The sequence below is a fragment of the Engystomops pustulosus genome, chromosome 5 (genome assembly GCF_040894005.1).
Source record: "Engystomops pustulosus chromosome 5, aEngPut4.maternal, whole genome shotgun sequence".
In the NCBI taxonomy this organism is placed as follows: domain Eukaryota; kingdom Metazoa; phylum Chordata; class Amphibia; order Anura; family Leptodactylidae; genus Engystomops; species Engystomops pustulosus.
Window position 1 is genome coordinate 69,182,679 of NC_092415.1, and position 25,837 is coordinate 69,208,515.

At 41.4% G+C, this 25,837-nt stretch overlaps 1 protein-coding gene across 4 annotated transcripts in view; it reads right to left on the reverse strand.

The window, feature by feature from the left end:
• The window catches only part of RTTN (rotatin), a 143,552-nt gene that overhangs the window by 5,412 nt on the left and 112,303 nt on the right, over positions 1-25,837 (reverse strand). For all 4 annotated transcript variants that reach the window (XM_072152310.1, XM_072152311.1, XM_072152308.1 and 1 more), the window contains exons 39-48: positions 24,319-24,469; positions 16,719-16,856; positions 13,644-13,840; positions 12,860-12,965; positions 12,380-12,477; positions 11,381-11,458; positions 8,829-8,955; positions 7,191-7,390; positions 3,911-4,178; positions 2,530-2,633 (exon numbers count right to left, since the gene is read on the reverse strand). In XM_072152310.1, the coding sequence (XP_072008411.1) occupies positions 2,530-2,633; positions 3,911-4,178; positions 7,191-7,390; positions 8,829-8,955; positions 11,381-11,458; positions 12,380-12,477; positions 12,860-12,965; positions 13,644-13,840; positions 16,719-16,856; positions 24,319-24,469 (1,467 nt within the window). The remainder of the gene's footprint in view (positions 1-2,529; positions 2,634-3,910; positions 4,179-7,190; positions 7,391-8,828; positions 8,956-11,380; positions 11,459-12,379; positions 12,478-12,859; positions 12,966-13,643; positions 13,841-16,718; positions 16,857-24,318; positions 24,470-25,837) is intronic.

Below are 25,837 nucleotides of genomic sequence, written 5' to 3' on the forward strand. Positions count from 1 at the left end.
AAACCCTGTGCCTCGCTCCTGAGCACCTCCTTTTCCAGAAGGGTCTACACCTCTGTCTCCAAGGGCTGTTGAGCTTCCAGACCTGATACTAATGTTACTCTGAAGCGCAGTGGGGGAAGAGATACAAAGGGTAACTTTAGTCCATCCTGAATGATCCCCAGGATCCAGCCGCTTCCTGTGATCTTCTTCCATTCCTCCTTGAATAGAGAAAGTCTTCCTCCCACTGGTCCCCTGACATAATTGCTGACTGGGGCCGGAAAAAATGAAGCCTTCTTGGAGGATTTCCCTCTTTTTTTGTCTCTGGATCTCTGTGGAGACCTATATTTCCTTGAGGGATGAAAATTCTTCCCCTTGGCCTCATGCTTGGGAATCTTTTTTTCTTCTCTGCTGCCTTTTCTAAAATCTTATTCAGCGTGGACCCGAAAAGGAACTCTTCTTCACAAGTGATACTGCATAAATGACTTTTTGATGTAAAGTCCCCTGACCAATTTTTCAGCCATAAAGCTCTTCTGGCTGAGTTTGAAAAGGCTGATGACCTTGCTGACAACCAAAGTGCATCGACTGATGGGTCCACCAAAAAGGCTAAGGCTTTTTGTGCTGTAATGACATCCGCAATCAGTTGTGATCTTGGAGTGCCTGTCTTAATTTTTTTCTTCCAGCTGTGTGAGCCACATCAGAAGTAATCTTGAGACACAAGTGGCCGCAATATTCGGCTTGAAAGTTCCTGCAGAAGCCTCCCAGGAACGCCTGCCATCTTGTCCATGGGGTCCTTGAGGACGCCAGTATCCTCCACTGGAAACGCCACCTTCTTGGAGACCCATGAGATGGCTATGTCCACTTTGACTGCCTTGTCCCAAGAGTCTGTATTCTTTTCCGGCAAAGGGATACTTCCTTTTCATAGCCCAGGGAAAAAATACTTTTTTCTCCGGTTTCTTCCACTCTGCATTGATAAGCGAGGAGAGGTTTTCATGAATGGGGAATAACCTCTTCTTTCATTCCCCTAATCCCTGGAACATGACATCTGTCACAGAACATTCCTCGTTTTCGTCCTCCAATTCCATTGTTGCCCTGGCCAATTGTATTAAATGGTCAGTATCCTCCACTGGAAACAGAGGTCTGCCCGTAATCTGACTCTTTAGAAGTGCCTGGAGAACTATGGGACCCAAAGGACCTGCATAGAACTACGCACTTCCTGTTGTATTAAAGTGCGCATTGCCTTAAATAAAGCCAATTCATCCTGGTCTATCATACGTCAAATACACAAATCACAATTTAGCTTCTCCAGGTCATCTCCACAAATTCTACATACACGATTAGTCTTAGTAGTAGATTTTACCCTATGCGTCTCTTCCCTCTATATAAAAAAAAAAATCACATAAGAGACCATCAGAACCAGTTTAAAGGCTTGGTAAGGCCGCACTCAGCGGACTATCCCACTATCTGCAATTACCGAAGCGATGTCCACCGAATCTCTACCACCCTCATCCAAACTCATCGGATGAGAGAAAGCTGTCTTTGCGGGGTTCTCTGATGAAAGCACAGCAGCAGTCTGGAGCTGAATAGATCCTGTGGCCGGCTGCAGGTGTAGAATACACAAAGAGACTCCGGTGCGGGATCTCCAATTTAAATCTGCCGACTTCTGAAGTCACAGTCACGTGGGAAGCCAACTAGCGCATCACTTCCGGGCCCCGCTGAAAGTGGGGCAGAGACGCAGCACCCCGCCATTACTAAGCGGTGGCGGCTAGATAGCAGCTATGTGGAGCATTCCTGCAGCGCTCAGCCGCGTCCACTCCTCCTGTACGACCACCTCCAGACTTCAGCTACACCCGGCTGAGGCATACCCCCACTGTGGTAAGCCTCAGGCAGGGAATGATTTTCGGCCACCCGGGACTCCCATTTCCCCTCTTGCCACGCGTAGGAACCTCACCATGGTTTCCTGGGTCCCAGTCAGGGACAGGAAACCACAGAAGGATAAAGGTGGGGCCGTGCCTTTAAAGTTCTGGGTTTCCTGTCCCTGGGGGCGAATCCCTCTAATCCGGTTGGGTGCTGTTGTGGTAATAGGAGGAAAATATGGTGATATGTCAGCTTATTTAAAGGAAACACAAGTCAGGAGGCTAAACTGTGAACACCTTATTTATAACCAGATGACAAGAAGCAAATCAAAAATGAGTTACTGTGATCAAAATGTCTGTCTGATGAAGATGAATTGTCCATGCAATTGTCAAAACAGGTATTGCAGAAGTATGCATAGGCAATACGTCAGACTTAGAAAGCGTGCAGATTCCAAGTGATGCTTAGCAATCATCCAAGAGTAATATATAGCTATAGAAACAGCAAGAAAACAGGTGGGAGACCATGGAATAACTACTGTTTGCCTTTGCTGTATTGTCCCTTTAAAAACGGATTTTTTTGGTTTAGTTCATATACTCTTTGCAAGTAATTTTGAAAAATAACAACAGCATCTTTACACAGCATTGTAGAAAAATAAAATTATAAAAACTCTCCTGGCTTCTCCCTCTATTTACCAACCTTCTGATAATTGTGAAGTAAGGCCCATAAGGCAGAAGCTCCTATCCTTTGTATATTGGGATCGTCATCCTCCAGACAGGCAAATAGCAGAGTCATAATTTTATCTAGAATACACAAGAATACAAAAGTCCATTAACTATTGATGTAGTAATATGTACAAAGAAGGCATTAAATTACAAAAGAACTGTAAAATGGCTAACATAAAACATAGGAGTTACCAGAGCAACCCAGTGCTGTAGCTTCGCAGGTTGTTACACTGTGCAGGAGCACATCACCTCCCTCAGCACTTCCCCTTCCCCCTGCCTGATGTAATCTTGCGGCAGCAGTGAGTTTTAGCACACAGTGGGAAGTGGAAATGCTCCTGCACAATGTAAGTCTGTGAAGCTACAGCACAGAGGTACTCTAGTCAAACAACCCCAAACCCTTCTGGCTCATTAGCATAATTTAAAAAGTTGATTTTAGAAGGAAGGAGACCATGGATAACAAATATAAGAACAATATCACAGTCACAGTGCCTGGATCTCTGGTTTATCATGATGAATTTTGATGGTAGATTTCCGTTAACCCAATTAAAATTCATTTAATCTTGGACTTCTTGATACAATGTTAAGTAGAGGGGTTGTCCACTTTACACGAATCATATCAATTATTTGCTGAAAGTTATACAATTTCTCAATATACTTTCTGAATCAATTCCTCGCGGTTTGCAAGATCTCTGCTTTCCGTCATTCGATAGAAAACTTCTTTGTTTACTTCCAATGGATAGAAATCTGTCAGTGGTATGTGGTGGACATGTAGATGCATGATCTGCTAGTACCATACAGCTCTGATGCACCTATGTGTACATCACAAGGACAAGGACCATGGACAGATTTCTAGAAAACTGTGAATGTGTGCGGAATTGATACGGAAAGTATATTGGAAAATTGTATAACTTTTCCTTACACAAAGCATATTAATTATTTGCTCAAAGTGGACAGCCCCTTTAAGGTAAAGAGAAAACAATATTTTACAGTTATAGAGAACGTGTCATGACTGTCCGCAGATCATACTGACAAAATCTACTTCCTATTATAAGGAAGACAATGCTGTAGAAGCCTGCGCTTTCAGGTCACGAGCACAGACTATTAAAAGGAGTAGAATCTGGACACATCTTCTTTAATGACATTCACCATATTACGTATGCACAGTTTCTTCTACAATTGCCCTGTAATTGGACTGTGTTAAATTAGATCAATACCAAGGAAGAATTCCTGTTTGCTGCCTTCCCTGGTCCAGCTTATAGAAACGGAATAATAAAACAAACAAACATTCACCTGCAAATTGGCAAAACTTTTACAAGATAATGGGACAAAAAGAAAAGACCTTGATGACTCCTTACCATTGGAAAGGATCTTTGGTTTACTGACTTGATTGAAGCAGATGTTATGTATGATCAGTAAGGCGGTGGGGAATTTAACCTTCTGCTTGTGCTGTGTAAGCTCCAGAAGAAGGTCCAAGCTCCCCTTAAGCTTCATAATCATCATCTGACCGTCACTTCCCAATGACAAATTCCACAAGAATCTCAGCCACAGATTACAAGCAACATTAAGGCTTTTGTTACTGGCTTTTGACAAGGACAGGGATAAAAAGTTTTGTAGAAAGTTGCTCTGTAAATGGGAAAAACATAACATCAACATTGGTTCACATACAACATAAATCAGATATAACCATATTAAATGCTTAGTTAAAGGGGTTGTCCCTTTTCAGTAAATAATTGATGTTAGTTTAATTATTTCTCAAAACCTAGGCTTGTGTGCAGTATCCACATACTTTTACTTATAATTTGAACTTATCCCTAAACTAAACAGGTAAGTAGTCTCTTGGACGCACATACCTCTGCATATTTTTTGTTTCTCCTCCAGCGCACACAATTCATTTTCCCTGTCACTCTATAATAAGAAAAGCAATCCCTTTCAATAGAACGGCTTGTGCCACGTATAAAGTGGTGTTCCCCTGACAGGGCAGGATGTAAAAGTAGCAGTGCAGCATTTAGCCCCCTATCCCAGTCTTGTGGGTGGCAAAAATAGCTAATATTGTCTGCCTGGCTATTATTGCCCCTCTTTCTAAACGAGAGTTCCCACCTTACAGTAAGGCTACAATCACATGGCCGTATGGGGGACCTATATATAGGCCGGACATGTCCTATCTCTCCCCCTAATACAGTGCTGTGCGCCATACATTGCTATGGAGAGGGAGGGGGGTGAGCAGCTACTTCTCTCCCTGGCTGCGACGTGTGCCCGCTGTGCTACGGTACGACGCGCACACGTGTGTGTGAATATAGCTTAACGCATGCGTTTTCAAACACATCGGAGCAGCTGAGAAGAGATTTTGATTTCATAGCTGTTAACATAATGATTACAAAATGCACACGTTAATGCAATGTTAAAACATGTGCTTGTTAACACTATGTTAAAAAAAGTTAACACATGCGTTTTGTAAATGCAATGTTAACAGCTATGTAATCAGGCAAATCTCCACTTAACAACTGTTCTGACGCGTTTGAAAAAGCATGTGTTACTGCCACGTGTGAGCGGACCCTCACATAAAAAGGAAATCAGAGCATGTGTGTAGCCACTTGTCTCTAACCAAGATCAGACTACCACTTTAAAGTTTAACCCCTTTGCGATTGAAGGTCAATTTTTTCAGTTCTGTTATGCGCTCCTTTAAATGATGATACCTTTGAAAAGACATCAAAACTATTTTTACTTCATTTCTTTCATAACATGTGAGACTGTAACTTGATAGGATTGTTTTATTAATCACATTTCCTTTATAAAATTAACTGATAACTGACGACAAATTTGAAAGAAAATATTTTTTTGTCATTTTTCTGATTTAAGTTTCTATAGTAAGTAGTAAAACTGAATAAACTTAACAAAATGTTATAAATATGCACAGCATTATTCCATCTCCCTTTCCCAGGGTCAGCTACGAATGCAGAGAGTGCATGTACTTCTGCAATTCTGCAGATTGTAAGCGAAGTCTTTCCTGCAGCTCCTTCTACATTCAGCCTTTAGCTGACAGGCTGGATGGGGACACATTTCAACACCTATACCTCTTGAACCCTGGCACCTAGAAACACAATTCTGGTGTCATATTAAACAGAATCTTCACTTTAATACTGTATATGTTATATAATAGGATTGTGTATGGATGCTTCACAGAACTGGAGATATCCACTCTTAAAGTTACGATCTGAGAATCTCGGAAACAGAAAGTTGTACATAAATTTTTTTTTTTTTACTACAAATTTAAGAGTAGTTATCTCTGGTTCTGTGAAGCATCCATTGATAATCCAGCTATCATATTAAAGAGGAATTCCTCCTGTTTAATATGACACCAGAATTATAGGTGCCAGGGTTCAGGAGATATTTATAAACGTGATGACAGTGACCAACTTCAAACGGCTATGTCCTTTCTGCACAGGGCATTTGCAAATAGGACATATACAGATAGCCGTAATGCAATCATGAAAGTTTAAAAAGAACCGGTCACTGTTTGTACCTCACTAAACTACTGGTCCCCTCAGGTAGGGTATGAAATATCTTTTCTAGAATTTCCTCTTTTATGCTTTTATCCGAAAGATCACCTGTTTACCTATATATATAAAAAAAATGTCAGACAGACTCTTCTGATCTCATTTTGCAAGGGAGGGTCACTTCAAAATTTCTCATCTTTCCGATCACATCAGGCTTATGGCTTTGCTACAAATGCTAGCTGCAGATCCAGTTTTCTTCTTACTATCTATATGTTCAATTGTGAAGATCACAGAATGATAAGCTTGATGGGATCTGTAAGATGAGATTGTTTTCTTTAATGACATATATGCTATAGAACTAAAGAAAGCTTCTGAATTGACACTACCCCTGCAACCAGTAAACTTAACTCATCTCATGTGGAAATAAGATTAGAAGAGTAATATTTGCCTCAGTTTGGGGGAGATTTTGTTATAGGTAAATTATGATATTTCAACAAAAAAAGAGGGAATTCTAGAAGAGAGCTATTTCAACCTGAGGGAGCTAGTAGCTTAGCAGAGTAAAACATGACGACACGGTCCCTTTAAATTTTACAACCCCTAGAATCTATACATACAAATTAGGCATTCCTAATTATGCATTAGCTGCTAATTTGCTAATTAATTAATATCTTCTACACTCTGAGCAAAAATCAGTAACAGCAACCATCACATTCAACCTTAAATTCTACCCTTAATGTGCCTATGTCTCCATGTGCATCGTCCTCCTCTTCTACCATCCCCCTCCTCTGACTGCTCAATGCGCTTGACAGGAAGTGGAGAGGGGTGAGGGAGGAGGCAAAGGCTGCAGGTGCCCCGACTCGGGACTCACCACACACTGCTGGCAGAGAGCCAGGTAATGTAGAATAAACTACTGAAATGATGCAGATAAAGGCATTTTTAAAATCAGCATAGAATAGGCTATTGGAATCTGTCACCAGATAAAAATAACATTCCTGATGACAGGTTTATTTTAACATTATTACAATCCAGACAATAGATGACAGAAGATCAGGAAAGAATTATTACAATCAAGAGAAGATGATGCCAGTTTTAGCTGTAGAGCTGGCCATATTTTTATATCTAGTCCTCTTATTTCCCATACCTTCTGAATGATACACCTGCAGTCTTGAATATCAGCAACATTAGAAAGGAGACCAAATGCCCCTTGTAGATTGCTGCTACAGGATGATGGGTCTGCAGCAATCTTTAAAACGTTATGTAGAATGGAGTTGCCTGTTGGCGATTTCTGTGATGGCTGAGTCTGCGTTACCCCGCTGTGAGTCCAGGATAAAGAAGAACATGCTTGATAAGAAGGGAAAAAAATGCACCTTTTATTAAAACTTGTAGAAACAAAAATCTTGAGATACAGTGAATTATGGTCCCTATTTGCTTTCCGTACATACTTGAGCATAAGCAAAGTTTTTCAGCACAATTTTAGTATTCACCCTCAGGTGCTGACTCCCGGAGTCCTCTTTGGGTTCCGGCTGGCAGATCCACGTCTATGCACAGAACATAGTCATGCATCTGCCGGCCGGAACCCAAAGAGGTGGTGCAGGGAGAAGAGGATGCCTGTAATCAGAGCAGGAGGGGGCAAGTACTAGCTTTATTTTTTAAGGGGCCTTTGCTGTGCATTATACTAATGGGGGCACTTTGCTGGACATTATATTAATGGGGGTTCCCTGCTGGACATGATATTAATTGGTGGGGCTGCTGTGGACATTTCATTCATGAGGGGAAACTACTGGACACTTTATTGGATAGTAGTGGCTGCATTTCCCATCCTAGGCTTATAGTGGAGTCAATAAGTTTTCCGAATTTTTTTGTGGTAAAATTAGGACCCTCGGCTTATACTTGAGTATATATGAGTATGTGTGGTATCTTGTATAAGTGAGAGATAAATAATCCTGCACTATTCAAGATGAACAAAAGATTCAAGATTTTAAAAATGTTGGATTGTCATAACAACCAAGATTAAAAATAAAGCTTAATTTTAGACACCTTTGATAACTGTTATAGGTGTTTATTATAGCCTAAGGCTAAAGTACAGTAAATTACCAACATCCAGAGGTCTGTAAGTTGGCTGTTCCTTTAAAGCGGCTGTTCGTTATAATTACTGGCCTATCCCTAGAACAGGTTATTAATGAAGGGAATGAAGAAGAGCGCAGGTGAGTATCCTTACATGGTTTCTTGTTTTTTTAAATGGTTGACTTTTAAAAGAAAATCACTAGTGATTCCCAGCCCCCATTTTTTACATAGTGTAAACCATAGAGTAATACCGTTCATCACTGGTTAAAATGAAGAGGGGATGAGCTGCAAAGATTCAGCACAGCAAAGACAACGGGACAGATGTGGTTTCATTTAAGCACTGGCTGTGTAAAGTTAATATCTATGAGCACATTTACAAAAAAGGCAGTAGAATACAAGAAAGTGTCAACCACAGCACTAAGTTTGTCTTGCACCGCTAGAAAACTGGAATAGATCTGTGCCTTAGTGTGCAACCTTTTAGTAGCACTTCATAGAACAGTCTACAATATCTAGGTTGAAGTGAATAATTTGGAATAATTTTCTGAAGTGCAACAATTTACACCATTTTAAAGACATAAAACCCACAGTTTTTCAGATAGTAAGCAGAGGAAAATGAAGGGCTTATGAAACTCATCTTTTCAGTTACACTTAGAGCATGAAGTGACATTTAGGCATGATCGATCTAGGAGCATGGAGAATTTGTTCTTTTTTTTACCTGCTGGAAAGTTTGCCGTGTAGACACAAAGTAATTGCAATGCACCTTGCATCAGCGTATCATCCATCAAAAGCCATGGCCAAAGAGAACAGAGCACAGGAGCAAGCTGACACTCCAGGGCAGCTGCCTGCCAAAAGACAAACAAAACTTTGTGGTCTAGTTTGTTTCATGAAGACATTTAAAGGCAATCTACCATCTGGAATCTGCGTACTGAAAGTAGATCCGGTGGCATTTTCCGTAGGGAATGGTGAGGTCTTTCTTTAGGTAGTTTAGGGCCTCCTTTATCCATAAAATGTAACTTTTGTAATATACAAATTTGCTGCAGGGGTTACTATGGCATCACCATTTCCTCTGTTACCTCCGGGGTCTATGGCTTTTAGTAGTCCTGCATAGACGCCATCTTGCACGTCTGAGATTATAGTGAAGAGCCACGGGCCCACGCATGCACAGTTGTACCAAGGCAGCTGTGCGCAGTAGACCCTGTTAACCTTCCGGCTGCAGGGAAGCTGTGCGCATGCACGGAGCATCCCTAAAGCTGGCAGCACAACAAGAGCCACTGCACATTTAGCGGATCATGCTGCCCCTAATACCCCATGCAGCAATTTGACAGATTAAAAAAGTTATATTCCATAGACAAAGGAGACTTTTAACTAATTAAAGAAAGACATCACCATTCCTTGAGGAAACTGCCACTGCTTCTACTTTGGTAAGTAGATTCCAGATGGTAGATTTTGGTTAACACAATATGTATACTGCCATATAATACTTACCAGGATATTGCAATGTTAAAAGAAAAGAATAACCAACATCACTAACAATATTTGCTGAGCCAGGTATACTGGATTTCTGGCCCTTACAAACATGTAGACAGAATTTTATGGATTTTGTGAATTAGAATAAAAAAGTAAAGAGTGCATGTAAAACAGTCCGGTCACCAGCTAAAAATGACATTCCTGGTTGCAGGTTCGCTTTAAAGAGAACCCATCATGCAAAATAACCCACCTAAACTAAATATATTTTCATAAACTGCCATTAGAGAGCATTGCCTCTATCCCTTCATTGTCCCTCTACATGCCTGTAAACCTAAGCAATGAGGTCCTAAAGCTCTATGCAAATGACCTGTGAAATGTCCAATGAGTCATTAGCATATTCAAGCTGTTCAGCTTATTCATGAGAGAGCGGCACAGCCACTCCCCCAGTGCTTGACTGACAGCCTGTATAATGGTGTGAGGCTGTATAATGATGTGCTTCCTGGTGCTGGCGCCCCCTGCAGTCTGTGTGCGTGTATAGGAGAGATACAACAGCTGTGTATAAGGAGGGAGCAGCATGTCAGCAGATGCAGCACACACACTAGCAATGCCTTACTATACATTACACACAGACATGAGCAGGGGGAGGAGAGAGGATGAGAGGGGAGGGGTAACAGGGGTAACATCACTGCCTCTGACCATGTGACCAGCTTCATTTACATACTAAAGAAAAGATGATTTTGCAATGATTAATGTATGAATTGACTAGATAAAGGCTGCGCTGGAATCCTTGAGAGCTGCTCCAACAGGTAGTAGTGGAGGTAGACTAGTGACACAGACCTGATGACAGGTGTCCTTTAAGGTTCCTCTTAATAAAAAATGGTAACGCTTATTCCTGGGTTATATTTACTTTGTGACTGCCTGTATTAATACATTGCATCTATATATCTATATACATACATACAACAAAATCTTGACGCTTTTGCCATTGTCAATACATAAGCATGTACAAGGGCTTAACTAGGTGAGGCAGGGCCCCAAAGCAGACTTCTCAATGGGGACCCCCCTCATATCATATTCATAAATATGTATGTATATACATATTTATTTATACCCAAACACATTTATGAATTAATATATTTATACACAATCCATACATAATACACTTACATAGATCTGCCCCAGGTCACATGCGTGTACTTACACCCCTGAGCACGTAGACACCAGGTCTACTTCATGAGGGCCACATTCCAGCCTTCTAACTAGATCATGAAATGGTATTTTGCAGTTAAGACTACTCTTATAATAGACACTATGTGAGTCATATCACAGCTCTTCCATTCTTATTCAGCCCAGAGCAATGATTTTCATTATGATTAAGGAACAAGTGTTTTTGTTTCCTGCAATCTGTAACAAAACTGATAACATATCATCTAAAAGATTTAGGTATAAAGCTGTCAATACAAATAACAATACACATTGAGTGGGTGGAAAACTGATAATCTCTGCTGTATTCTTTCTTGTGCCAGTGCCAGCAGACCAGGGCAGAGCTGCGTAATCTGTGTGTGCTGTATAAATAAAGGGATTATTATTATTTATAACAGTGCAGGATTTGCAAGGTAAAGGTTGGTTGATGCCAAGGTTCCCATTTAGCCCCAGTCTTACAGAAACTTCTCCCTATCATCACAGTTTAGGGTATTTTTGGGAATCCTCTATGTGCCATTCTTTTATCTCTATTCTTTTATGTACAATATTTGCCCAGAAAACTGTCATTTCAAATCCCAATGGTCAATAACTACTTACTTTGCAATCTTCATTTTTGTAAATGCAGTTCCTCAGAAGATACATATTAACTTTTAACTGCTTGCAAAGATTTTCTTCCTATAAAACAGAATAAGAAGCACACACTAAAAATGTTTTTTTCCTTTTCAGTTTGCGCCAAAGTTAGATCAAAGCCCAATTGGGGATATAATCATAACCATAGTGCCCACCATACAGCTTTTTAAGAAGCAAAAAAAGGGTGTAGCAGGGACGATAGGGGGGATCTAACTACACCATTTTTACATTTTAAACATGTAAACAAAAATAATTAATTAATAAATAGACAAAGTTTACTAAACGATTTGATAAAAGTGATCAGATGCGCTGACTACAAAGTTGTCAGTATGGTATCTACTTTATGGGGAACATTTACTAGGCTCATGTGCCAGTTTTCTGTTGGACTTTGCACATTCTTTTAGGTGCAAACAGCAATATTTAAGAAGAGTCTACGCCACATTTGTGTCACAAACAACCCTTTTGTGGTGCAGCTGCACTATTTTCTGTACTGAAGGGGGTGCTCAGGGTGTTCCGGTGCTCAGTCAGACCAAGCGTCACATTTATCAAGCAAAGACCGACAAATGTGTTGCACAGCCAACGTTAAAGGTGAACCAGAGTCATGAAGAACGTGCGTCACAAATCCTGCATCTGGAGGACTCTGCACTATACACAGGTAAACTACACATAGTGCAGTTTGCACTGTTCTTAGTAAATGTGCCCCTTTGTGCAGTCATTGCTTGTGAGATGGACAGAAGAGGAAATGGAAGAAGAGCTCCTCTGAATTAGCATCTGTAAACTTGTTGCCATTACCGATAAGAGGTTTCACAAGTTAACCACACTCAACGTGCTATATATGCTCCCGCATCCTTCACCCACTTCCTCAGGAAGCTTATTTGTGTTCTGATAAAGTGCATGAGGCAGCTGGTATTAAAGAAAAATGACTTTTTCAGATTCACCATGTGTATAAAAAAAAACTTTATTTACCTTTCTTTTCTGTGAAGACTTTCCTTGTTTAAGTGACTCCAGAGTTAGCTGTGCATGGATATGCTTAATCTTCTCAATGCTGGTATCAATTAGCTGAGCTATAACAATCAGTATAAAAATGTTTAGAAAATAAAAACTAGACAACTTCATTTCAGAGGCTACAACTGGAAAACACTTCCTACGCAATGTAAAAATGAATGATCAGAAAGCCAACGGATGCCAATATCATCTGTTAAAAGTTCATCTATATTGCCACTACAGTAAAATCCTATACTTTCTGCTCAAAATTCTTGTAACAAATGAACACTTGTGAGGGACCCAAACCTTGAGTTTTTTCTTTCCACGGAGCCCAGAGATTTTAAAAATGTGAATAGAGAATAAGTATTTTTTGTGATTATTTTAGGCACTGAAGCAGAAAATAATCCAGGAGATTTCTGCACCTCTTCTAGTGTAATTCATTGTGTAAGTATAAAAGCTCACCTTGTAGACTGTACGCCTGGGCTCTTCTACTGACGGCCAAGAGTAGAATTAAACAATTCCCACAGATCTGTCTTAGAGGGTCCTCTGAAGATTTTTCTTCATATGTCTACAATAATGAGAAAATGTTATATTGGAAGTAATATAACTACACATACAAACCATTCACAAAAGTCAAACATTCGCTCCCATTGCCAAAAATCTATTTTTCCAGTGAACTTGACTATAGTGACAAGCACCATACTATACAAAGAAACAATGCCTGTGCATGTCACCCCGATGAAAGGCCAAAATGACATTGTCTGCATTGCAAAATGAGATTTTATACATGTTTTCTTTAATACAAACCACAATGTGCCAAGGCTTGGATAATTTATCAATCATCTGTAAACCGCTGTGACAACCAATGAGTAAAAACAAAAAAAGTTTCCTTTAGATTTCAAAAACTTGAAATTTGTGGTGATCAAAGTCAGAAGATAAATTACCATCTACCATGTCTGAAACCGCATGGTTATTATTGTAAAGAGGAACTTATTCACTGCCAACATATGTCAAAGAATTGTACCACAGCCCAAATGACACGATTCTCGCTTCTAAGACCATCTGCTTAGCGGTTTCTAAATAGTATCCAGCATACAGTAAGATACTAATACTGGAAGTAATAGTGAGACAATAGATCTGGTCCATTTAGATCCACTAAGTTATTGACTTTATTAGACTTCTGTACATTTGTATTATATTTGTATGTCCTTACATATATACAAACTGCAGACAAAACAACACTCACCTGTAAAATGATTTTACAAAGGCTACTTCCCATTCGGAGACTTCCGTCTAATACTGAAGTGAGTGTTGTATTTGAGTCATGGTCCTCATCGGGCTGCCGATGTCCTTCTTCTGCTAGAAGAACTGATAGAAATTGCAGGCTGCCGATGTACAGACTCAAATGTTTTCCAGAAAGTGTTAAGCATTCAGAAATGGTATCTAGACAAAATACATAAAACTTTGATATCAGAAATGTCCACAATATTTTAAATTTAACCCCTTAGCGCTCCGCGCCGTAGCTGTACTGCGCAGCTTCCGACGATTAGCGCTCAGCGCAGTACAGCTACGGCGCAGAGCCGATGCCGGTTCAGCGCTGCATAGCAGCCGAACCGGCATCGTTAGCCGCGGGATTTCAGCGGTGATTTACCGCTGACATCCCCGGCTAACACCCGCGGTCGGAGTGGGCTCTGATCGCGGGTGTTTAACCCGTTAAATGCCGCGGTCAACGCGACCGCGGCATTTAACTTGCCTTCTGGGGCTCTTTACCCCACGATCGGCCCCCCCGCACCGTTTTCGGGGGGGGCGATCGCTGTTTTGGCTCCTCTGGGGTCCGATCGGGACCCCAGAGAAGCCTGGAGGGTTTACCTTTAAGATGGCGTCTGTGACGTCATCTTAAAGGCAAAGTGTCAGCCTATGCATTTGCATAGGCTGGCACTGATAATACCCTGCAATACATTAGTATTGCAGAGTATTATCAAGAACAAGCAATCAGATGATTGCTTGTTCATATCCCATGGTGGATCATGTAAAAAATGTACAAAATAATGTTTTTCAATAAAAAATTACCTTATAAATCACTAAAAATGCCCATAAGCCCCAAAACATATAAAGAGACATATAACGCTCAAAAAAGTCTAAATCATAACACAAACCCCACATATATAGTATCACCGCGTCCGTAACAATCCGTAGAATAAAACTAAATAACTATTGAACCCATATGATGAACGCCGTAAAAAAAAAAACGTCAAAAACCCGCCAAAAATTATGATTTTTACCTATTATATCCCACTAAAAATGCAATAAAAAGTGATCAACAAAACATATGTACTCCAGAATGATATTGTTGCAAAGAATAACATGTCCCGCAAAAAACAAGCCATCAACCAGCTCTGTAGCCAAAAACGTAACAATGTTATGCCACTTGGAAGACAGCGATGCAAAAATGATAGATTTTTCCCCACATTAGGGTTTTATTTGGCAAATTTAGTAAAACATAAGAAAAAATATTCATGTCTGGTATCCCCGTAATCGTATCAACCCATAGAATAAAGATAACAGGATTATTAGGCTATACGGTGAACACGAAAAAAAAAAAAGTAAAAAATCCAGTACAGAATTGATGCTTTTCTACTCATGACCTCAAAAAAAAAGTTCCAAAATTTTCAACAATAGGTGATACCAACCCCAAAATGGTAACACTGGAAAAGGCATCTCGTCCCGCAAAAAAAATGCCGTCACATGGCCCCAATAACGGAAAAGCGAACATTTTATAGCCTTCAAAAGGGGGCAACCAGAAAACTAAAATCCTGGCAGCTGCATGGTGCTCCTTCCCTTCTGCGCCTCGCTGTGCCCCCATAACACAAGTAATGTCCACATGTGGGGAGTCGCTGCACTCAGGGGAAATTGTAGAACAAATTTTATGGTGAGTTTTCTCTTTTTATCTTTTGGAAATGTGTAAATTTTAGGGCTAAATGAACGTATAACCGACAAAATTTGACCATTCTAAATTTCACCGCCATTTTGATTCAATTACTATGAAGATCTCAAGGGGTTAACAATTTTTGTAAGTGCTGTTTCTGATAGTTTGTGGGGTGCAGATTTGAAAATGGGTTGGTTATATAGGGGGTTTTGTTGCTAAATATGTAAAATTTGATTTCAAACAGTATTTATCCCCAAAATAGTCAATTCCGAAAATACGGAAAATCGCTATTCGATTTGTAGGCCGCGTGACGTCAAAATAAATTATCCAAACATTTCAAAAATTATGAAAATGAAAAGTAGACAAATGGGAAATGTTATTCTGCAAGTTATTTAGGTGGTAAATCTATCTGCCTGAAAACGCGGTGATTTTGAATTTCGAAAATGGCAAATTTTTCTAAAAATTCATCATTTTTTTCTTTTTTTTGTAAATAAACGCAAAACTTATCAGCCAAAATTTACCACTAAAATGAAGTACAACATGTGGGGAAAAAACAATCTCAGAATCGCTTTGATAAGTAACAGTGTTCAAAAGTTATTACCACAGGAAGAGACACTGGTCAAATTTCAAAAAAAAGTTGCGAGCCTTAACCTGCAAACAGGCTGCGTCCTTAAGGGGTTAATATACTTAATATTAATGTATTAAATAAGCTCTACAGGATCTCCTCTCTTTGTGCAGTGCGTGGTAGACATCATCTTGATGTTTACAGCCATCACAAACAGAAGCTGTGGAGTAATCTGTGAGCAGCGCTCCCTAGTGGGGACTAAAGGTAGGCAGAATTTCATAGAACAAGGAAATCAAAAAAAGTTGGCCATTCTTAGGTATTGGGGGTCATTTGCTAAGGGCCCGATTCGCGGTTTCCTGACGTGTTACCTGAATATTTCCGATTTGCGCCTATTTCCCCTGAATTGCCCCGGGATTTTGGCGCATGCGATCGGATTGTGGCGCACCGGTGCTGGCATGCACGCGACGGAAATCGGGTGGGGGTGGGGGGGGTTTCAGGCGTTGCCGGACGAAAACCTGACGGATTCGGAAAAACCGCTGCTTTAAAAAAAAAAAAAAAGTGTCACGGGACTCGCGCTTATCTTCGCTCGGTCCAGCTTGGTGAAGATCAGTGCATTCCAGGGAACTTCAGCGCAGCAGCGCCACCTGGTGGACGGAAGAACTACCTTAGTGAATCCCGCCCGGACCCGAATCCACCGCAGAGAACGCGCCGCTGGATCGCGAATGGACCAGGTAAGTAAATCTGCCCCATTGTATGAAAGAAACTCAGTTCTACTTTGCCTGTTCTATAATACTTAACATTTTATTTATAATGTACAAAATATATCTTACCAAAGAATGCAATCCCACACTTTGTCAAAGCTGCTGTTATGGGAGTGATAACAACTGCTCCATTTTTTCTTAGTAAGGTGGTTAAAAATGAAAAAATGTCTGCCCATGTCTGATAGATTGCAGTTTTTAGCTCTATATCTGAAAAGAAACATATTTAAAATACATTATACAAGAATAACACCACCACCTACAATGTCTACATTCTGAGACATGTTTGGTAATTGTGTAAAAGAATAAAAGCTTCTACCATTTGTTTGATGGGCTGGCAGTAACAAACATACTTGTGCAGGTTTATGCAATGGGAAACAAGACTTAGTTTCATAAACTGCGGTGTCTTGCAGCTTGATGATGACGGCTATGATCAGTGACCGTATCAATCATAGATCTGTAACCCCTTAGATCAGTGATGGCAAACCTTTTAGAGACCGAGTGCCCAAACTTCAACAAAGAATTATTTATCGCAAAGTGCCAACACAGAAATTTAATGTGTGATTTATACTCCCTTCTCTGACACAGTTTTCATTGATAAAAGCACCCTGAGGCACCCATATAATAGAAAATAGTCCCAGGCACAGCAAGTCCTGGGCTGTCTGGGACTGCAGGAAGATACCTGGAGTCCTCTCTGGTGATGGCCTGGGTGCCCACAGAGAGGGATCTGAGTGCCACCTCTGGCACCAGTGCCATAGGTTAGCCATCACTGCCTTAGATGTTGTGGTCAATAGCCGTCTAAGCTGTTAGGCTGTATGGAGGCCACTAACTATAACCGTTGTTCCAGTGACAACAGAGGCCTGAGATTGGTAGCAGAGGTCATGGGATGCTCTGCACTTCCAGTCTGTCCTGAACTGTACACAGATCGGGGGGGGGGGGGGGGGGAAGGAAAGGGTTGTTTATAGGAATGGGGAGTCAGGCTGGGGTGATCATATTTAATTTTGTTTACTTCCCCATTCCTTGGTCTCCCTAGTAAAAGTATTCGACACATTACTGCAAAAGAAACACTTTTCTCATTGATGTTTACAAAAAGAAGAACTAGGATCCAGGCAGTTACAGACGTTGTCAAAAATGAGAGCTGCAGATTAAAATCCAATTCCCACTTTTTAACCGCCTACATCTCTGGTTCTGGAACTTAGAGCCCCTATCCTGATGTGATCTGAAAGATGAGATTCTTAAGTTTAATATGACACCAAAAGCATTGCACCATGGACCAGAGAAGCGTCTGAAGCAATCCCATTCAACCGCTAAAAGTGACAAAATTGTGGCAAAATGTGACTCTTCTCTGCTCATTTGCATATGACTTGTGAGGTGATTTACCTTTAAAAAAAACAAACAAACAAAGGTTTATATTTCACATAAAAAAGGCAACTTTTTAAAAGATATTTCCCCAGGAAGCTAGTAGTCTGGGGCTTTCATTTGTACCGACACCAATCTTTGACAGATTTAACTGGGTTAAGGACCTACAGTTATTCATAAGAAAATTAAAGTGGAAAAAATTTTTTGTTCAAAACGATAGGAGACAGTGTTATGAACTTGGGCTAGAGCAGAGTGACCTTGAGTGTCTGGAAGTCATGAATGAGCTTATCAATGAAAATGAACAAAACCCGGGTGAAGGCCCGTTCACTGACTTAAAGAGATCTTCTAAGAAATTCCCCCCTGTGAGTAATGACTCCCCACTAGATGTATTCCTGAGTTTGGTCATGGAAGATTTAAAAACTCTTGACGACCACATACAGGGTCCATACTCAAACATCAATAAGGAAGAGCATCAAGCTATCCAGGGATTGATATGTGATGACTCGATAGTCATCAAGCCCTCAGATAAGGGGGGAAACTTGGTCATTCTAAATAGGGAACAATATATAGGGATGTGCAAAAATATCCTGAAGGATGGGGCCTGTTATCGGATATTGGATGAGAATCCTACCCCTACCTTTACAAAAGCTCTTACATACATCCTTGATAAAGCTAGATACCTTAACCTGATCAGTGAAGTAGAGAGGGACTTCCTCAAACCACAACATCCGAAGATTGTGACATTTTACAGCCTTCCCAAGATCCATAAGGGATGTAATCCCCTTAAGGGACGCCCAATTGTATCTGGCATTGATAGTGTCACTCAGAATGCCAGTCTATAAGTGGACCGTATTCTTCGTCCGTATGTGCTATCGCTATCATCGTACGTAAGAGACACTACGGACGTGCTAAAACGGATCGAGGGCATAATGGTTGATTCAGAAACCTTCTTAGCATCATTGGATGTTGAAGCCCTGTACAGTTCTATACCCCACGATATCGGGTATCCTGCTGTGAGCACCTTTCTAAAAACCAGGGTGACTCAATTCAGTGAACATAACGAGTTCACGTTATCCCTCTTAAAATTTGTGCTTGAGCACAACTTTTTCACTTTTAATGGCAGATTCTACCACCAGCTCAGGGGGGTTGCTACGGGGAGCACTAAGATATATAGAAAATCGACAGCAACAAATTCCCTTCTTTTATGGAGCAGTTGGCACCCGAAACCACTTAAAAGGGGAATGAATACCCAAGGGACAATATCTCCGGGCGAAAAGAAATTGCTCCAAAATGTCGGAATATCTATCTGCAGCTTCAGATCTGAGATCTAGATTTCAGGACAGAGGATATCCTGATACGGTATTGAAAGAGGCACATCAAGCTGTGATGATAAGTAATCTGGACGATCTACTTACACCTAAGGTCAGAGATTGTTCAAAAACAACCACGCAAATCATAGGGACCTACGATTCTCGACACCAATCAGTGAGGGACATCTTGGCGACACATTGGAAGGTCCTTAAGTTGGACCCTGATATAGGAGACCAGATTGGTGACTTTCCCCAAATTACATACAGAAGAGGCCAAAATTTACGGGAAAAGCTGGTCCACAGTCACCTTGGACCACCGTCTGGGGATACACGGATGCCCAAACCACCGGCAGGTACATTCAAGTGTGGTGGTTGTAAAGCCTGCCAATCTATCTCCCCAAGCAGATCATTCACTAGTGGAGTTACATTCAAAAATAGGCAATTCAATAATTGCAAGAGTCCTGGAGTAATATACCTGATGACATGCCAGTGTGGCATTCAATATGTTGGAAAGACATTAAGAGAATTCAGGGTATGAATCAGAGAACACGTGAGGGACATAAAAAATTCGAAGGACACCACTATTGCGGGGAAAATCACAATGGCGACATCCAGAGCATTAAATTTCAGGGGGTAGAGCTGTTGACACCCCCAATACGGGGAGGGGATCCTGATCGAATCCTCCTCCAACGTGAAGCTCGTTGGAAAAACCTTTAGGTCTGAATGATCAAATCATCTACAGTTGCTTTTTATAATCTAGCAATTGCCTTGTGGTGGCTACATCATCCAACCTGGTTGCTTCATCTTTATGGATCAACTAATTCAATTGAGTTGATCGTGTTATTTTTTTGGGGGATGAGCATGTTCATCTATGCCCCCCATCCTGGATAAATTGAGATTGAGGTGTTACCCAACTTGTAATCACGTTATATTTAGTGTGGCCGAGGTATCGACTGTAGTACCTGGCCCCCTGTTAGGATGTTGCAGATACCCTCCAACCCTAATCATAGGAATTGTACAACATGATACATACATCTCAGGGATCCCTCCCTATATATATATACCTCTAACCCAACAACACTTTAATGTCTAGTGACTAACCGCAAAACGATCCCCTGTTTTAACTTGTATATGTCTCAGCCTGCCGTCGGGACTGCTCAATAACTGGATAATAGCCATGACACCTGGACCGTATTTGAATAATATAGGTCCAGATGGATACCGTGGACATGAGTACTCCGTGATTCAACAATCCTGTCACTAGGATTGATAGGCTATGCGAGTCCGTGCGGTGACCTTATTGGTCGTGCATGGACGAGCCCTCTTCCAGTTGGAGACGCTGTGATTGGCTCTTCCCCGTGAGGGGGCGTGGCGTTCTCTGTATAATCCGCGCGCACACGCGGCCTCAATAGTGCCGGAGCATGTCGGCAACTGCACGCACAAGGATAGGGTGTTAGTGCAATATAAAATCCTATAGTTTATTCTATAAGCCTCTGATGATGCGCTTCCAAATAGGGGAGTGTTGAAACGCATAAGGCGGAGGAAGCATATAGGAAAGACATGTGTGCATAACTAATGTGAACAGCACCTAAGTAGTGTGTTTGCTACGAGGCACTTTGCAGTGATCAACAACTGATCAAATTTGACTGCAGGGTAGCGAGACACACCTCACTCAGTGGGAGACAGGGTGGCTAATATTTAATGGGACCTTGAAAAGTTAAGGGTTACTTCGAATCTACCTCTGAGTACCCACTGAATTGCCTGTTTTACTTAATCTGTGGCTGAAGAGTGGCCTCAATTTTAATACATTATCAATAAAGTATTGTAGTTTTAAGTGTTCTAATTCTCAGGCAGTATACATAAGCTAGTAGTTCACCAGGGTAAAAGCTAGTGACATGGCAAATAGTGAATTTAGACACCTTTTTGGAAAAGTATTGTGTGGTAGTTAAAAATTTGCTAAACAACACTTAATATTTGTATGCAATACCAGGCAGTCCCCGGGTTACATACAAGATAGGGTCTGGAGGTTTGTTCTTAAGTTGAATTTGTATGTAAGTCGAAACTGTATATTTTATAATGGAAGTTCTAGACAATTTTTTTTCTTTTGCCCCAGTGACAATTGGAGTTTCAAAATTTTTGGTGTAATTGGACCAAGAATTATCAATAAAGCTTCATTACAGACACCTTACAGCTGATCATTGCAGTCTGGGACTATAGTAAAGCATCCAGAGAGCTTCACCAGAGGTCACAGTGGGCAGAGGGGTCTGTCTGTAACTATGGGTTGTCTGTAAGTCGGGTGTCCTTAAGTAGGGGACCGCCTGTACATTTATAGAAACAGCTCAACTACTTACACTTGTGTCCCTGAGATACAATTTATCAGTTCCAGATTTTTAATATAATCGATGGTTCTGATGAGTTTCAGATCTGCACTTGTCTAAGTCTTACTACTATACTTTACTACAAAAACACACTGCAACCCCTAAAGGGTAATGCTCCGCAAAATTTTACCATGTGCATTTTGTCTTGAAAAGTCCATTAGCTCAACGATTTTTCTGCTGTACATTGCTGAGTTACCATTAATTTTTGTTCAACCGCACTTAGTAGAGTGAGGAAAACAAACCTGGCAATTTGAATGGAATCGTAGAGTAAGTACAATTGCAGGACTACTTAATGGCGCATTACTGAATGTAAATTACAATTACATCTGATGCTAGGAGGACATCCCATTAGAGGGATAGTAATAGGAAGATGTAAAAGAGAGCATCAAGGTAAAGGCTTGTTTAAAAGGAATACATTTAATGTAAGCCTAAATGCCTGATTCTCCAAATTTATTACTTCATGTTTTTTTATATGTCAGAGTAACACTGTCATTAGTGCAGAGCATACTTTCTTCATCTAGATCAGTGGTTCTCAGCCTTCCTAAATCCACAAGCCTTTAATACAGTACCTCATGTTGTGGTGACTCCCACAATAAAATTATTTTTGTGGCTATTTCATAACTGTAATCCCCACTGTAGTCACACAGACGCCCCCAGTAGCCAGCAGTCACACAGACGCCCCCAGTAGCCAGCAGTCACAGCGATGCCCCCAGTAGCCAGCAGTCACACAGACGCCCCCAGTAGCCAGCAGTCACACAGACGCCCCCAGTAGCCAGCAGTCACAGCGATGCCCCCAGTAGCCAGCAGTCACAGCGATGCCCCCAGTAGCCAGCAGTCACAGAGATGCCCCCAGCAGCCAGCAGTCACACAGACGCCCCCAGTAGCCGGCAGTCACACAGACGCCCCCAGTAGCCGGCAGTCACACAGACGCCCCCAGTAGCCAGCAGTCACACAGACGCCCCCAGTAGCCAGCAGTCACACAGACGCCCCCAGTAGCCAGCAGTCACACAGACGCCCCCAGTAGCCAGCAGTCACAGCGATGCCCCCAGTAGCCAGCAGTCACAGCGATGCCCCCAGTAGCCAGCAGTCACAGAGATGCCCCCAGCAGCCAGCAGTCACAGCGATGCCCCCAGCAGCCAGCAGTCACAGGGATGCCCCCAACAGCCAGCAGTCACAAGGATGCCCCCAGCAGCCACAAGGATGCCCCCAGCAGCCAGCAGTCACAGGGATGCCCCCAGCAGCCAGCAGTCACAGGGATGCCCCCAGCAGCCAGCAGTCACAGGGATGCCCCCAGCAGCCACAGGTATGCCCCCAGTAGCCAGCAGTCACAGGGATGCCCCCCAAAGCCAGCAGTCACAGGGATGCCCCCCAAAGCCAGCAGTCACAGGGATGCCCCCAGTAGCCAGCAGTCACAGGGATGCCCCCAGTAGCCAGCAGTCACAGGGATGCCCCCAGTAGCCAGCAGTCACAGAAATGCCCCCAGTAGCCAGCAGTCACAGAAATGCCCCCAGTAGCCAGCAGTCACAGGGATGACCCCAGTAGCCAGCAGTCACAGGGATGACCCCAGTAGCCAGCAGTCACAGGGATGACCCCAGTAGCCAGCAGTCACAGGGATGCCACCATTAGCCACAGGAATGCTGTAAGCTCCACTGCTCCACTTCCATATGGGGAAGCTGGCACTCTCCATTGTCTTGATTCCAAAGGCCATCAGAAAACAAATATTTCCGGTGGTCTTAGGGCAACCCATGTGAAAGGGCCATTTGTCCCCCAAAGGGGTCTCCGTACTAAAGCATTATTGACTTAAGTATAAAATTGGTGGTCAAAGTAATGGTGTTCACAACACAAGTCTAATGAAAATCATCACACCAACTTTATGTTTATAAAAATCTGCTGTGGAGAATGAAAGCTGGAATCTGATGTACACACTATACATCTGACTTTTCAGGGCTTAAACTATAGGATAGGTTATTTATGTGTGATGGGTGTTGGGTATCGCACCCTAACCAAAGATAATCAAATGCGGAGCTGTTGACCACACCACTATGTTATAGACTGGCCAGGGTACAGGAAACGCTCTAGTGCAGTGGCCCTATTGTAGCCTTATTTGTGCAAGAGTGGCGCCTGCAGAGTTGGGACAGTTGCTAAACCCAAAGTCATCCGCTTCATCTGTAATGAACAGATCATGAATAGTTTGAAGAAGGAAAATCCCTTAACTCTTTTCTCACATAAAGTATGTAGCTTATAAATGATGGCATGGTGGCACTTCAGTAGCCAAGAACAAAAGAAACACAATTTTGGATCTCTTCCACAGTTCTGGTGTCATTTTAAACATGAGAATATGAGAATTACACTGTAGGTACTAAAGAGCCAGAGGTATCTCCAAATAAAGTCAGGAGTGGAAATGGAATGTAAAGCTCTTGTTTCAGGCTTTATGTGGATATATCCAGTTCTGTTGCATGGAGCAATCTGAAAGATTTAAAGTAATGGGCATCTGAAATACCAGCCTCCCCCAGCCTCTCAACTAAGAGAGAATCGTGATTGAGACCAGGGGCCACAGAAGTGTTGGGGAGTTAATAAATTGTGTCTTTAGAAAAAAATGAAACAAACTACAATAACCATACATACCAAAAGCTTTCTTTTGTTGTATAAACAGCACCGAAAACAAAGTTGCCAATAATGGAGATAACTTGTCTTCTGTCAGCAAACTAACATTAACCAGCAAACATGACTCCAGAAATCTGGTCAATGCAGACAGGTACTGAAGCAGGATATGCACCTATGTAACACAACAAATACAACAGTAAATACCATAGAAAAAAGTAAACCATAATTGTGATGTTAGAGAGTGGAAATTTCCATGCTATTTTCCAAGTTATAGAGAAATCTGATTACCAGTAACGCTATCTTGACTCTTTCACTATATATTCACAACAGCGCTATACTATGAGAATTGTTTTAGGAATAAACCTGCTATGGGGTTCAAAACCACAATTAGTACAAACAGAAGCTAGAGAGAAATCTAGCTTGGTCCATTACCTGAACCTTTTTGGTGTAGGGATTTAGATCCAGTAGCAGCCCTGGAAATTTGTCTGTAGGGTGCAAAAGCACTATTCAGCCCAATTGGTGGATATAATTATGTAAAAGGAGGGGGATTTTGAAATGGTCTTCTTGTCACAGCATTTTTTATTTGGAATTGGGGATCAGGATGAAACTGGCAGGACTATCTACTTCTTAAAAAGGTAATAAAAAAATTAGCATAAAATGATTATACTTTTTCATTGTTTTTTTTTTATGCCCGTCGAACGCCTTTTCGCCTCATGCGCGTGAAGCCGGAATAATACCCCAGTTCATTGCACATGCGCCGTACCCATGTGCATGCTTGGTAAAGTCAAGATTACTACTCTGGTGATTAATGCCCCAAATTGACCCTGAGAGGTTCTCTTTAAGACTACATTCAGAGGATATGAAGGACCGATGGCCTATTGCTGAATTAACCCATAAAAATGTTCAAAATAAAAACACATGCTATAGATGAAGGGAAAGAAGAAGAGGACTTAATTTCCATGTTTGATAAAGGGCAATAAATGCTTTGGGTTTCTCATAGATTTTTTCTTTTGGGTGGCAATAACATTTATCTTCGGAATTCTCCATCTTACTATGAAAAGCTGAAAGATCTTTAGATTTCACCCCTTAATGACAGACCCCTTACTGTGTACAGAGCTCTATGAGGGTTTATAGCTGCGTAATAAATGGCATTTCACAGTGATGGTATTTATTATTCCATACCTTGTACTGGGAAGCGGGAACAAAATTCCAAATGTGGTAAAATCGGTGAAAAAAATGTATTAACATCTTTTTCTAGTGACATCAGTTTTTACGACATTCACAATACGCTCCAAATTTTTTTTAGGAGATTGTCTAGATAAAATAGCAGGAGATTTCCCCAAGTCCATCACCGTCATCTGAGAGTTGCATTCCCCGGGCTATCGGACCAATAACCAACCTCCAAAGTTTCAAATGTGCTCTTAAAACCCATCTCTTTAGGCAGCCTATCACACTCTCTAACTGCATGAAATGTCAACTCTCTCTTTACTAATCTATATCCAATGTCTTCCTGGCGTCTGTTATACAGCAAACATCAGAT